This window comes from Macrobrachium nipponense, chromosome 45 (assembly GCF_015104395.2).
Source record: "Macrobrachium nipponense isolate FS-2020 chromosome 45, ASM1510439v2, whole genome shotgun sequence".
Taxonomy (NCBI): Eukaryota; Metazoa; Arthropoda; class Malacostraca; order Decapoda; family Palaemonidae; genus Macrobrachium; species Macrobrachium nipponense.
The window spans coordinates 45,831,781-45,847,600 of record NC_061105.1 but is presented as its reverse complement, the minus strand read 5'-3'; the positions used below and the strand labels follow the sequence as shown (position 1 = coordinate 45,847,600).

Below are 15,820 nucleotides of genomic sequence, written 5' to 3'. Positions count from 1 at the left end.
CGGTATCTTTTAACTAGTGGAGCAGAGAGGCAGGTTCCTCAATGCTCCAATTGTAATGTTGGCATTACAGTGAGGCATATATTTGTTGACTGTCCTCTTTATTTTAATCATAGACGTCGGTTTGGTTTCACCAACAAACCTTTGTCAGATATTTTAGGAGAGGGTGCTCCCGTAGAAGAGATTTTTAAATTTCTTAAGGAAATCCATTTGTTTTATGATATTTAAATGAGTATTTTAATATGAAGTTTATTTTAATAATTTGGATTAATTATGTATACCTTTTTTAGTAAATTATCTTGTTGATATATATGCGCTGAATGGCCTTTGGCTCCGGCACGTGGCAAATGGCCACAAAATTTATAAATTCAATTCAATTCCTACCCAGAGAACGGATGCCAGACACTTATACTATTTATATACTACAAATAAACTTACAGAAAACAGCTTCATAAATTTGTACAACCTTTCACTGTAAAACAATTTGATACCGTTTATGTTACATAGAGAACGTCTGCCAAGCAGTTTTAGAGATGACGAAATATAATCAACCTTCTCCCTTTAAGAATACACAGATAACACATACATCAGAACATCAGAACTAGCTACAGCTACGTTAATATTATCCCTGCCATGTTTCTTCCACGACTGCCCGGAGGTGAGCTTCCCCATTCTCAGATTAGTTCTCATCCTCGGTGCTGCAGTCTTGTAGGATTGGAAACTGTACTTGTCCACGGAGCTGCCTTCATGGCTCAGAACGGTTCTCGTCCTCGGTGCTACACTCCTACAAAGAGATAGTTTGACTATGATGACATCCTATGTACTAGACATACTTAGCTCAGCACCTTCACAAGCTAAGGAATGCGCATTTACAATTTCATGACGAGGCTTATTCATTCTAACCAAAAAAATCTGTTCAGAAGAAACTACAAAGTAGCCCCAAAATTTCACCAAGTTTAAATTGGCTCTCTGAATTTCGGCATTTCCTGTTAACTTTAATAACACTGTCAGCAGTGACTATGATATTGAATTCTGTTTTCATTACTTGCTACTAGATCACTCAAAAGACAGCAGTGACTATGATTCTGAATACTGATTCCATTTCTTGCAAACTAGATCACTCAAAAGATAGGAAATAAACTCTCGCAATGAACCTGACCTTCCCGAATTAAAATTCTGAATGCCCTATACCACCCCCTTTTCTGGTCTGTTCTCTTTCCTTGGAAAGCTTCTTAAAGCTTGCCGCACACTGAGCCGGAACGGAACCGCCACCGAAGCCTCAGAACAGAACAGAAACGACGTCCAGCGTGGTAGTAGAAGGTCATAATATTTAATGTTATACACTTTATTAATTGTTTACAATAATTCCTTTTGTGAAAACAATTATTACAGTTAACAAAAATAAACCCAAATAACTTTCCGTAGGCACACCGTTTTGCATGCTTTCAACAATATTTATTGTTACACACTTAATGAATGTTCACAATAATTCCTTTTGTGAAAACAATAATGATAGTTAACAAACACAAACCAAAATAACTTTCTGTAGGCACAACGCTTTGTATTTTTCCAACAATATTTATTGTTACACATGAGTGGCTACACTGCTCCCTGTCAGACGCCACCGACGCTTCAAAAGAAATATCTTTCAAAGAATACTGCGTCGGTTCCGTTCTGTTCTGGCCCAGTGTGCGCAGTCAGGTAAGACTGAATGCTTTCGATTTCTATCGGACGTTTCGGTTCTGTTCGGGCGCGTCCGTTCGGGCTTAGTGTGCGGCAAGCTTAAAACCGACAAGTGTTGTTTGAAATCTTAAGGAGACAGCAAAAAGCACTACCTCCACTCTCCAAAATTCTCTTCACAATCACTATTTCTAAAATAAAAGACCCAGATTTTATTCAGGTTCATAAACTATTTCAGCAAATACTTCCAAGAACCAACTCACCATGAACCAGGAACTGGAACTTCCACTCCCAAGACGTGATTCAAACTATGAAAATTCGACTCCAGGAACTGTAACTTCCACTACCAAGACGCGGTTCAAACAATAAAAAGATTCCTTGCAACAACCAGCCATCGAAGCGAAGAGTATTTCATTCTGAAAGAAGCAGCAATGTTAACATTTCAGTATCACTAATCTCTCTACACGTCAATTATCCTATGATGTTCTTCAAAAACATTAACGTGAATGTTAAAGGAAACCGTTAGTTTTAATACATTTTAAATCATCTTTCGTATATTGCGCACATTTAGTAGTTTTTAAAGACTAAGTTAAGATTTACCAGGAGGATATGCCTAGTAATTATCATTAACTCAAACTTCTGGACTAATTGTAGGGATGCCTTTCCAATTATAAACCTCATAATATCATTTCTCTCTCTTAAGCATAGCGACATAATTGTCTCAGAGACCCGTCGGACGCAATAAAATGACCACATGTCAAAACTACAGTCCTAGATCAAATTGCACCTTTTTAATACTTGCAAATAAAAAATAATTGCTCAACCACTGTACAGCACCTCCAATATTATATTCCAGGTTCAATAAATAATTATTCATATTTTAGCTAAATACCCGTTATCGTGTATAAAAAAGGGGGAAACTGCAGATTGTATGTACACTAAAAACTGCTTATTGCAAGACAAGAGACAACCATTTAGAACCGACGTCAGCCACTAAACAACAGACAGTAACATTTGAATTTAGAGAATAAAATTTTACAATAAACAGGCACTGTACCATAACATGATTGAATCATAAATTTACTCGAGACAAAATACAGGAAGTTACAGTAGGAGAAAAATGCTACAGCAATACTAAGAAATAAATCAATCACGGTCTGTGCCGTTAACAGGCGGTAGACTTTTCTGCATTTCTCTCACTTTATTAAGTATTTTCTCTCACCAGCCACTAACCATTCAGTTTCACAAAACACACTTAATGCCTTACTACAGTGGTTTTTGAATAAGCTTCGAGTTAGGGAATATTCAGCAAGTACTTTATAAACACATTAACACAGAAATCTGACTGTCAAGACATTTGTGCAGCTCCCAGTAAGGATGGTTGGAAATTGAATTACAGCCGAGAAAACCTATATATACAACCACATTATGTATCTTTAAATACTGTTGCACCTTAACTGGACTTTTCAAGGTATTTTTAATTTGCCTTTCGATCATGGCCAAGTTTAAACCTGTTTAATAATCTGAATCTGAAGGTAAGTGGATAATAACCCAGCTCGCTCGCTCGCCCTCTCTCTCGCTGTGTGTGTGTCAGAAATTCATAAACTAGAGATAAACTACCTGCTTTATTGAGAGTAAAACCTCAAGTACTATTCCGTATCATAGCAATTACTTCAAGCTTGAAGGTCCCTTCAGGTATGTCTCTTTTACCATCACCAACATGAACAAACATTCTTAAGAAAAACCATCCACTTTCAAAGCAAGCTGCCGAACACTCGAATAACCACATGATTAGTCGGCCCGTTTATTTCTGCTAAAATAATGTCACCCGACATCTGGTGTATTTAGCTAAACACATTTATTAGTCTATGAAAAAGGGACCCCAAATACCCATACATATATCAAAGTAAAAGTATCAAAAATGCCTTCAATTCACCGTTCGTGCTCACTCAACAGAGATTTCAACGTCTCGTTGGAAATAATCTACGAGGTTTATTTAAGTTAAATTAACCACAGCGCAAGAGAGTGAGTGGTACTGTCATCTACGAATTTCGTTATAAGAAATAAAAGATGGCACAAAGCTTTATAAATCTTACCACAAGTAATATCACTCGGTCTTAACCCCAAAAATGTAGCTTTAGAACAAAAAAATTAAAAGACATTCTTACTGATACGTATGAGAGAGGAGAACAAGAGAAGACCCTAAAACAATGACTTCTGTTTTAACAAAACTTCCATATCAAATGAAATTACCAGGACTTGTAAGATGGACAGGGCACGCAACATGTATATAGAAGTGCCAACTACCATGGATCATGTATATAGAGGGAAAAAGTCAAGGAAAGAACATTCATTGTGTTTCAGACACTTAAAGAGACTTAAATGAAAAGAAGCACCTTGAAGAGAGCAAGCACTATACTTCGACAGATCTAAACTGATAGATTGTTTTCGTCTTTGGGTAAAAACACTGTTGCCACATTTTTCAGTATACAGTTTTAAATACCTAACTTTATAACACATGAATCAATAAATCGGTAGTTTAAAGTTTTTAGCAAGTTTTGCTGACTTCAGCGTTCACATAGTGATTATAATTTTATTTTAAATGAGAAATCGCATTTATAAACGTGACAGATGTTTCAAAAAAACGTTGCCACTTATCCTGTTACTTTTGACAGGAGATATGCAGGTGGGCCAAGCCTGTTAAACTATGAAGTTTAAAGGAATTATCTCTTAAGCTACCCTTTGTATAAGCCCCACCGCCCGGTCTACCTGAGAACTCTAGCGCCAAAAAGAATGACTTCTTGCTTCAACAATAGTCAGTAGGAAAATTAATTTATTCCCACAGAAAGCACGCTGTGAAATGGGCAAATGCAGTTAAGCATTCCGAAAACTTGCAAACAGGCGATGCTGCAAAGGATAGCTGTTATTAAAGTAAGATCATCTGACGACGAAGATTCTTCGTAATGTACATTTTGTATAGAATCATATTATTACAATTCTTGCGATAATTATTGTAAATTTGTTTCTCCCAATGATAAGTTTATGTGCAACAACCTTATAAAAAGTAAAAATTGTTACACGCATTAGACCGTGAGTGAAAAAGGAAATGAAATTCAAGTAAATCATAACTTGATGAATTAGAATGAGGGGGAACCTAAAATGAAGAGCAGTGAAATCCAAAACATTACAAACTTGTTTAGGAAATGGATTGTATGGCAGACAGGAAATTCAAATAATAAAAAAGAATAAAAAGAAGTAATTACCGGCAAGATTATAGGAAAATGTCATAGGACATACATACTGATCGGCAATTGCCGATTTTTATTACTTTTAATGAAAAACATCATCATATAAAATATGTAATATAATAAGCAAAATATAAGGTATAAGTCATAACAAATATAAAAAATAAAATTTAATAGTCTCAAAAGTAATAACCAAATAGAATAGGGATCGAGTTTACGGATTAGGATTTATACGGTCAGTTTCACTAGGTGCTGTCCCAAATATTGCCTCGTTGGGAGATGGGTGAGGACTTAAGAAGGGGATGATTTAAAGGTTAAGAGAGAACTGGCACAGGGTTTTTCTCAAGGAAGTAAACAATCTATCAGTTTAGATCTGTCGGACTATAGGCATCGTAGAACCCACCGCTTGAATCGACTGTACAAACCTGAGCAACTGAAGAGTCTGCTGTCAGTGGCATTGGAACACACTTGACTCCAAAGGCCCAGGAGGCGTTTAAAAGTGATTAAAAGGGACTCCCAAGTGCCCTAACACAACACTTGGATCCCAGTGGAATTTTATGTGCGGTACCCATCCACATTTGTTAAAATGAAATCAAAATAACGACTAACCAAAAAAAAAAAAGAAAAAAAGCAATAAAAAGAACGACTCGCCAACAAACAAAGCTAAAAACAACTAAGTTCGCATCACACAACAATGAAGAATGATGATAAACTGACGACTGAATACATATTCAGTTAACTAAAATCCTAAGGATATATTCACTTCTCCCCAAAATCAGTGTGAAGTATGATTACCTATTGTGAATTTTCTGAGAGAGAGAGAGAGAGAGAGAGAGAGAGAGAGAGAGAGAGAGAGAGAGAGAGCGCTTCTAAGTTATCCAAGCAAATATGAACACGTTCTATGAGCTACAGAAACCTGAAATAATCATCAAAAATGAATATCTGGTATTTCACTCAGACTTCTATAAACACTAACACTGGAAATTTATTCAAAGCTCAATGCAGTCATGAACAGCAGACTGGAACTAACACATATGAACTCGAATTACTCCAGACTAGACTTACAACAAACCTTACCTGTCCGGTTCTAGACAATGACATCCAATCAGATTCTCCGTAGAAATCAGATACGTAATTGTGATAAGTCTTGAAATATCTTCTGAAGGAGCGCATTGGGAATTCTAAAGAACCTGCAAATGAGAAGAAAATTCTTATAGAAAAAACAATATACATGACTGGTAACATTCAGAAATCTTGCATCTGGAAATATTAGTTAATTTTTGTTCATATCCAAGTGAAATCTTAAAAACTCAGAACATTCCAACCTGGCACGTCAGTGTTAATTTGACATGACAGAAGCTGACGACTTTTTATTCGGGAATTACAACAAATTCCTTATTAAGTAAAAAATAAAAATAAAATGAACAAAAAAATTTCAGTCATGAAGGAGTGAGGAGTACCCAGAAGCCCTACCTTCCTTAATTTAATGCAATGATGAAATACATTTTGACACTACTGATCCACCCACGTCTAGTTTTAGCCATGAACCCACTGGCTGCCAGCCACACCGGTCACCCAGCAACTAAGAGGATAATTCTCTGCTTAAATCAAATAGACAGAGGCATACTGATTTTCTACGGAAACGCGCACAATTATCTCTGTCGGTAAAGCAGATATTTGAAAAGAATGTAACTCTACTCCTAAATGAATGAAAGGAAGGCCTATGAAACGCACAAAAGGGCTTACTAATCAAGAAGAGATAAAGTTCGACTCTATGGGCTACAATAATCAATTTACACAGCTAATAGCTATAACATTTAAACCTATATTTATCACAATCTTAACAACAGCACCTGGTTATTAATATAAATTGTGGAAAAGGTGCAGATTCAAGTTTAACAGCACCATTTAATAAGACAGAGAGAGAGAGAGAGAGAGAGAGAGAGAGCTAAAACGGACGAATGTTGGGCTGTTTGCCGATCAGAGAATGCTGTTTACTCGCAATTCATTGTCAAATTACCCTCCGTTCATGACAAATTTACGAGCTTCATTTATTATGACATGTGTTGGTATTAGGTCTAGGGTCCACATACTGACATCGAACAGGTTTATGATTTTATGAAATTTAAGTTGTCTTGCCAAGCAACGGGGAACATCGACAATTATGCACCCGTCGTTGCAGTTATATCATTGTGGTACGCTTGCACAGAATACAGTCTGTGCACTGACTACCAAGTTTACAAATGGTTTTACCTACTGATACTGACCTAAGCTCAGCCAAACATAAGCAGGAAGCCTATAACTATGTATGCAGCACATGCCGGATATACGCATATTCTATAGGGTACTGGTGGGCCTATACATCCAGGGCTGAAACTAATGCACCTTACCTCTGACGAGGCGCTTGACAGCTCCAGTTGATATGATTTTCGTGGTCATTTTTTTTTTATCTGAAATATTCTTTTTTAGCCAGATGGACAGCCCTGCTGACGGCGTCGATATATATAAAGTCTCTGCTGTACCCATTCGGTCACTTCCATTTTAAATACGAACCAGCATAGAGCTTTTTTTTTCATTGAGATACGACGGTTGTTGCGTTAGAGCCATTTCTTTTGGGTCAGAAACCATGGACCTTGCCAGAAACAGCGCGATCGAGAGCGTCCTGATTGGTCAACGACCAGTGACGTCATGGCCTGGGCCTACATCCTACAAATAAGGATAAGACAAATGAAAAAAAAACTTTTATAAAAACTAAAGTACCAATTAAACAAACTCCAAATATATAAAACCCGCTTCACCCTGCAACAACATTGTTTATAAAACCGTACTGTTTGTCACTCAGGTCTAGCACCTGAGGAAATGAATATGTCAGCTTACGGTAGCCTCTCTCTTAGGCTTTACATTTGAATTTTCATCCAAATTTCTTATAAAAGGAAGGTGACACTGAAATGGCAATATTCGTAGATCTAATCAATGGCTTCTCTACCTCTTAATCATTTTGACTGAATAAACTGTTGTGCACCTCAATATTATATCTTCTAATCTGGCAGCGATACTAAAATAACGATATTAATATCGTTATATTAATATCGTCATAATTATGGATATAACTATATCCAAATGAGACAGTCATCATTCTATAATAATAATAATAATAATGAAATAATGGGCATAATACACACCACCAGTATCACAGAAACAAATAACCTGGCATATGCAGGAGCAAGATTAGTAGCAGAACTGATGGGGATTCGAACACCAACACCACCAGCACAACCAACCCAACAGAAACCAAAACAGCAACCTCCTTGGAAAAGGCGCATGGAAAAGCAAATCATGGTGATGAGATCTGACTTGAGTAAACTGAAAGAGATGGCAGAAAAAAGGCTAAGAAGCAAGAAAACAAGGGAGGAACTCAACGAGAAATACAAAGTACAAGAGAGGGGACTAAACATCACAATAGAAGATGTAAAACAGAGGCTTAAGGCCAAAGCACATAAGATCCAACGGTACATGAACAGGAATAAGGGATACCAACAGAACAAACTATTCGGAACCAACCAGAAAAGACTATACAGCCAACTAAGAGGGGAAGACAACCACCCAGAAATTCCTGAAGCCGAACCAAGTAAAGAGACTCTGGGAAAACATATGGAGCAATCCGGTATCACACAACAAACATGCAACATCGCTCCAGGAAGTCAAGGAAGAAGAAACAGGGAGAATAAAACAAAGATTCACAAAGATCACGACAGACATAGTCAGACACCAACTAAAGAAAATGCCAAACTGGAAAGCCCCAGGTCCCGATGAAGTCCATGGATACTGGCTCAAAAACCTCAAGGCCCTACACCCACGAATAGCAGAACAACTCCAGCGTTGTATCTCAAATCACCATGCACCCAAATGGATGACCACAGGAAGAACATCCTTAGTACAAAAAGACAAGAGTAAGGAAAATATAGCCAGTAACTACAGGCCTATCACCTGCCTACCAATAATGTGGAAGTTACTAACAGGTATCATCAGTGAAAGGCTATACAACTACCTAGAGGAGACAAACACCATCCCCCACCAACAGAAAGGCTGCAGAAGGAAGTGTAGGGGCACAAAAGACCAGCTCCTGATAGACAAAATGGTAATGAAGAACAGTAGAAGGAAAACCAACCTAAGCATGGCATGGATAGACTATAAGAAAGCCTTCGACATGATACCACACACATGGCTAATAGAATGCCTGAAAATATATGGGGCAGAGGAAAACACCATCAGCTTCCTCAAAAATACAATGCGCAACTGGAATACAATACTTACAAGCTCTGAAATAAGACTAGCAGAGGATAATATCAGGAGAGGGATCTTCCAGGGAGACTCACTGTCCCCACTACTCTCCGTAGTGGCCATGATTCCCATAACAAAAGTACTACAGAAGATGGATGCCGGGTACCAACTCAAGAAAAGAGGCAACAGAATCAACCATCTGATGTTCATGGACGACATCAAGCTGTATGGTAAGAGCATCAAGGAAATAGATACACTAATTCAGACTATAAGGATTGTATCTGGGGACATCAGGATGGAGTTTGGAATAGAAAAATGCGCCTTAGTCAACATACAAAAGGGCAAAGTAACGAGAACTAAAGGGATAAAGGCAGTGCCAGTAATCAGATACAGCGCAGGAATAGTGGAATGGACGAAGGCAGAACTCCGCAGCATAGATCAGAAAACCAGGAAACATATGACAATACACAAAGCACCACACCCAAGAGCAAATGCGGACAGACTATACATAACACGAAAGGAAGGAGGGAGAGGACTACTAAGTATAGAGGACTGTGTCAACATCGAGAACAGAGCACTGGGGCAATATCTGAAAACCAGTGAAGACGAGTGGCTAAAGAGTGCATGGGAAGAAGGACTAATAAAAGTAGACGAAGACCCAGAAATATACAGAGGCCAGGAGAAATGACAGACAACAAAGAGGACTGGCCACAACAAGCCAAAATGCACGGACAATACATGAGACAGACTAAAGAACTAGCTAGCGATGACACATGGCAATGGCTACAGAGGGGAGAGCTAAAGAAGGAAACTGAAGGAATGATAACAGCGGCACAAGATCAGGCCCTAAGAACCAGATATGTTCAAAGAACGATAGATGGAAATAACATCTCTCCCATATGTAGGAAGTGCAATACGAAAAATGAAACCATAAACCACATTGCAAGCGAATGTCCGGCACTTGCACAGAACCAGTACAAAAAGAGGCATGATTCAGGGGCAAAAGCCCTCCACTGGAGCCTGTGCAAGAAACATCAGCTACCTTGCAGTGATAAGTGGTACGAGCACCAACCTGAGGGAGTGATAGAAAACGATCAGGCAAAGATCCTCTGGGACTATGGTATCAGAACGGATAGGGTGATACGTGCAAACAGACCGGACGTGACGTTGATTGACAAAGTCACGAAGAAAGTATCACTCATTGATGTCGCAATACCATGGGACACCAGAGTTGAAGAGAAAGAGAGGGAAAAAATGGATAAGTATCAAGATCTGAAAATAGAAATAAGAAGGATATGGGATATGCCAGTGGAAATCGTACCCATAATCATGGGAGCACTAGGCACGATCCCAAGATCCCTGAAAAGGAATCTAGAAAAACTAGAGGCTGAAGTAGCTCCAGGACTCATGCAGAAGAGTGTGATCCTAGAAACGGCACACATAGTAAGAAAAGTGATGGACTCCTAAGGAGGCAGGATGCAACCCGGAACCCCACACTATAAATACCACCCAGTCGAATTGGAGGACTGTGATAGAGCAAAAAAAAAAAAATAAAAAATAATAATAATAAAAAAAAAAAAAATAATAATAATAATAATAATATACGTTCTCTGTGTACCTTAGTTATAAATATTTGCTCATTTATGCTCAAACGCTGAAACTGTGTAAAACACATTTGCTTATGAAATTAACCCCTAAGACGGTCTGGTCAATTGATTAGTAAAATTCAAATCAGGAAAACAAATTTAAGTTAATAAATTAAGAAGCTACATTGGCCTAAAATTAGGTAAAATTTGTTATTAGTGCCATACTGTATACTAATCTATCAACTAATTTATTCCCATAATTATAACCTTTTTTTAAAGGACTAGTTACATAAATCTGACAATTTAAGCCTTCACTATCGTAACATCAAAAAACCACTCAATTCATATAACAACTTTTGATTCCTTCTCCTTTAAAAAAACATAAAGCTTGATACTGAGGACAAAAATCGGACAGAGTCAGGTTCAAAACAGCATTAAAACCTCCGAAAACAGGTAAAAGCGCAGGGCTTTATCCAGATTGAATGGCCCTACCCAAATGGGATTCAATGACCCACTCCAAAGAAACGTCACTGACCCTACCTATTCACAAGAAAAAGTCAAGTAATCTATATAGCTTTTAGACCTTTTCTCTGCCTTTATTGGTAAACTGGAATATTGCAACCATACAATTTCAAGATTTCTTGCCAAAAAATTATATCATTTCCATTGGAGGAATCGCATAATAATTCTTCCATCGACCGGCCCTAACATGTTGCAGACTTCAACAAAACCATTTTATTAGGTGTCCATTGGTCTCTGAAAAAGAAAGTGGTATTGGCTATTACCTCTCATCACTTAAAATTATCACACAAAAAAGGTCAAAACTAAATTTTCAACTGTGTTCACCCAGCCACTTTCACCCACTTAGTGCAGCACAAACATCAGCTCCCATTGGCTGTAGCTCTGGTGTTTAGGCCGGGATATATGCAAGCCGTTCTTTGATCCTTTTGATGATATATTTAAAATAACTTGCATAGTTTTGGGCAATTAAATGAATATAACCATTGGCAAATAAATTAATGGAACTAAGTAAAAAATAGAAAACAGAAATAACTGGATATTTAGACGAGGAAAATCTGAAACGACGTCAGACGAACGGGCGAACAAGGTGCATTGCCGAGACCCGAGGTCTATAGAAGGTACTCTATAGACCTTGGCCGAGATCTACACCGTATCCTGATGCAGTAAATCTTACAAAAGCCTACAATATGAATTCATAATAGTCTACTTAAAGTACTACGGCTTTATCGTGCATGACTAGTTTTCTCTAAAGCCAAAGTCAGACTCTTTGTCCTCACCCCCCATCGCCAAAATACATCTTTGGTTCTGTTAAATTCCATGCACCTCTTTGGGCACTGAATATTGCCAGCACTTTTACAGGACGACCAAATGTGCCAGACTGCAGAGGAATGCACCGACTCATTTTTAACTCATTTAAGGTCTTCATTCCCAGAATAAACAAAGAACTTGTGTCACAATTTCAGTTCCTAGGATCATTAGGGTGGCTTAACCTAAGACTGGAATAGAATAATCTCTACGACTTTGACTGCTGAACCTTAGCCTACAGGCGCACAGACTAGGCTACCTAAAAGTTTCACTGACCAGCCAGATTAAAGACGCCTTACCTCAGCGTAAGACTTTAACAATATGACCAATCATCAAAAGGCCACTTGAACACTTCAGGGACCGGGTACGGTTTCCTACCATAGAGTGCCAGCACCTCGACAGTCTCTTATACACTTGCAAGTGCTTAAGGCCCTTATTGGCAGAGGTTACATTGATATATCACCTTAATCTACATAACATATGTAATAATGAATGAGTAACGAAACTCACTTTCGGTATAATGGCGATGAATAACCAGAGCAAACTAAGTTTAAGATGGCTGCTGATGAGGGAAGAACACAGCCAGAGCCAGGTCAAGTCACGTGACTCAAGTTCCAACACTATCCTAACAGAAGTGAACAGTATTTCAAACCATACTCCGTTCACTTTAATATATATTTTAAAGACAGTTTTGAAAGAATTCAGTCATAAGAATATTTCAGAGATATCGTTGGTGATATGGCATAACTAATTTTCTACGTTATGACTTAGGTCTTAGATAAAGGGTACTACTCCATAGAACAAGACACTAACTGAAAACCCCATCGTTTGGGACAGATGAAATAACAGAAAATATATATATATATATATATATATATATATATATATAATATATATATTATATATATATAATATATATAAATCATTTAATAAACAATGCAGTGACTGGATCCCGAAAAACGTTACGTAGATATTTGACAAATACAAAGTTGAACTTTGTCTATAACTGCAGAAATCTTAGTAGACTTGCTTTCTCTCTCTCGTCGGGAAAAGCAGACGAAATCCTAAAAGGGAAACGAGACTAAAAGGGAAAAACAACACCAAAGACACGGCAGTCATCACATTAAAATTGATGGACTAAAGTTATATCTATAAACTGTTCCATCTCAACCTTATCAAATATTAATGATTATTCTTAACAAGAACATGTCAATTATCAAACTCCACTAGAAAGATAACACCATAACTTACGAAAATCGTTCTGTAAACGATGGTATAGAATTAGTCCGATAAAATGTTCCATTTCTGCGATATCACATTGTAAACATATATTCGTAAACTTAAATATATTAATATACAGTCTATTTAGTGGTTTCGTAATATTTTTCTATTGGATTTTAAGCTTGTTGTCCTATCATCAATATGTGACGATGTCACTATGGACATCTGGTGACACTTCCAGTGACTTAAAAATAGACTAATATATATAATATATATTATATAAAAATAGATATATATATATTATATATATATATTATATATATAATATATATAATATATACATATATAAATTTATATAATATATATATATAATTATATATATATATATATAATATATATAATAGAGAGAGAGAGAGAGAGAGAGAGAGAGCAACTAACTGGCAACATTTTTGTTTACATCGGATAATTACCCTTTGACTTTACGAAAGGAATGAGAAATTTTCTGAAAGTAATATAAACTATGGAAAACTTAAATTGAATAAAGATATGAACAGCAACTGGCAACTATTGTCGGTAAGTCTTTACAAAAAAAAAAAAAGGCAATTGTCTAAACTTTTGGAGTTTTGCATTTTTAAACGTAATTTGCTAACAAACGTAAGAAGTTTATAAAAAAATTAAACCACATTCCTATTCACCGAAATTGAATATAGGAAACTGTATTCTTAACTGAAAATTGTGGAACCCTAAAGGGTTTATGTTGACAGTGTTTGGTAACTGATAAGAGGTTGGAAGTAAAACACAACGTAATAAGAAAATATAGTCGAATAGACTTTACTTTGGCGACTGATTTGATAAAAAAATATCATTCGAGAATATTTAGAACTTAAAAAAGTCAGACTTCGCTAAAAAATGGGATATTTTGGGAGCTTTTGTCAAGTCGTGTTTGTAAAGGAAGACGCAGACACAATTAAAAATGGAGACTGAACTATAATGAGAACACAGAACCATTAAAATATTCACAGAAAAGGAAATCACATTGGATTGCGTGGGAAATTATATTTTTACAAAAGGTACTACTTGGAAGGCCTACGTCAAATATTGATCAGTATATCAAGTGGTAATTCACTTCAAAAATGGCAGTATTGCCTATGACTTGGAGAGTTCTGTACGGTATTTCTCTCTGTTAAATATACATCATTAAGTAGTAGATAAATAGACTCGTCCGCTATGAAGGCTGGTTCGCGCATTCTCTAGAAATTACTAATGGAGCTGTGCATAAAAATGATGAGAGTAAACTTTTTGAAACTACGTAACTTGGAATTTCTTGAGGCAATTCAATTTGCAGATAATTGAAGCTATGATGGATTAAAGATAAAATATACTACTGGATAAAGGTGTATTTATATCTATATCGATTTTTTCTCGATGTCAATTCTTTATTTTGGTGCCGTTTCCTTGCAAAAAAATTCGTTTGCTCCGTCTCGGTGGTGATAGTTTTGACATAAGTACTATTGTATTTATTTGTCAAAACCCAACAAAAATTTATGGCTTTACAGGTAAAAAAATAATTCAGTGACATTTCTTGAAATAATAACGGAACTGCCAATAATACCCTAGTTTGCTGAGGAATGAGTCACTCCGACGATTTCTGCCACGAATGTGTTGGTAACACAAGCAAAGCAGAAGAAATGCTGAAACGGAGTGAGCAAACGTTTAACTTTCAAAATATATCACTTCAGTAAAGTAGCGTTCGAGCGATTATTAAATAAAATAAGATTCTGAAATGAACCGAAGTAGTGCTGGAATTCCCAAAGTCAGCAACATGGGTCTGGTCAGTAGTCAGGAGAATACCAACCCTTCTTGGCGAGACTTTGTTGCCTAGCAGGGAGAAGCAGACGACATTCCACAGGAAACGAGACCAAGAAAGAAAACGTCCAACCGAGAGGGAATCTTCGTTGAAGGAATAGACTTGCTTTGCACCTACTGAATGCTCCATTTCAGCGGTATTACTTAACAAATTAAAATAAATAAAACATTATGGTATGTATAAGATAGTTATTTTAATCTATTTAACGGTTTTCATATCATCTTCGTATCTAATATTAGGCTTGCTATCATACAGTTGTCAATTAGGGGCGACGCCACTATGGACATCTGTTGACACTAAAAAATAACTAATAAATACAGCCAAATATATTGATAACTGGCAACTATTTTTGTGCAAACCGAAGATTTAGTCTTTGATTTTACGAAAGATGTGAGAAATTTTATCAACGAAATATGAATAAATATATTTTAAAAAAATAAGATCTTATATTGCTGCTTCTTAATGATAACTCATTATGATTCAGAAAAAACTGTTAAAACAAATAAAAAATACTGGCATTAACTAACAACTGTTCTTGGTCAGGATTTCACTTAAAAGGCTAATGTCTAAACTTTATTAGTTTTACATTTATAAATGTCCATTTTTTAAATTGTATG

General features: G+C 36.6%; 1 protein-coding gene across 2 annotated transcripts; it reads right to left on the bottom strand.

The window, feature by feature from the left end:
- Positions 1 to 279: 279 nt before the first annotated feature.
- Positions 280 to 12,734, bottom strand: LOC135214153 (uncharacterized). 2 transcript variants are annotated; one of them, XM_064248231.1, is made up of 6 exons: positions 12,626 to 12,733; positions 7,313 to 7,628; positions 6,000 to 6,112; positions 2,032 to 2,093; positions 1,941 to 1,976; positions 280 to 781 (listed from the first exon to the last, which is right to left on the bottom strand). In XM_064248231.1, the coding sequence occupies exons 2-6, from the start codon at positions 7,446 to 7,448 to the stop codon at positions 559 to 561; spliced, it is 570 nt and encodes a 189-aa protein (XP_064104301.1). In that variant the 5' UTR covers positions 7,449 to 7,628; positions 12,626 to 12,733; the 3' UTR covers positions 280 to 558. The 2 variants fall into 2 exon arrangements, 1 of the variants encoding a protein (XP_064104301.1); XR_010314302.1 differs by lacking the exon at positions 7,313 to 7,628 and having other exon boundaries at positions 283 to 781; positions 1,941 to 2,093; positions 12,626 to 12,734.
- Between the last annotated feature and the right edge of the window lie 3,086 nt (positions 12,735 to 15,820).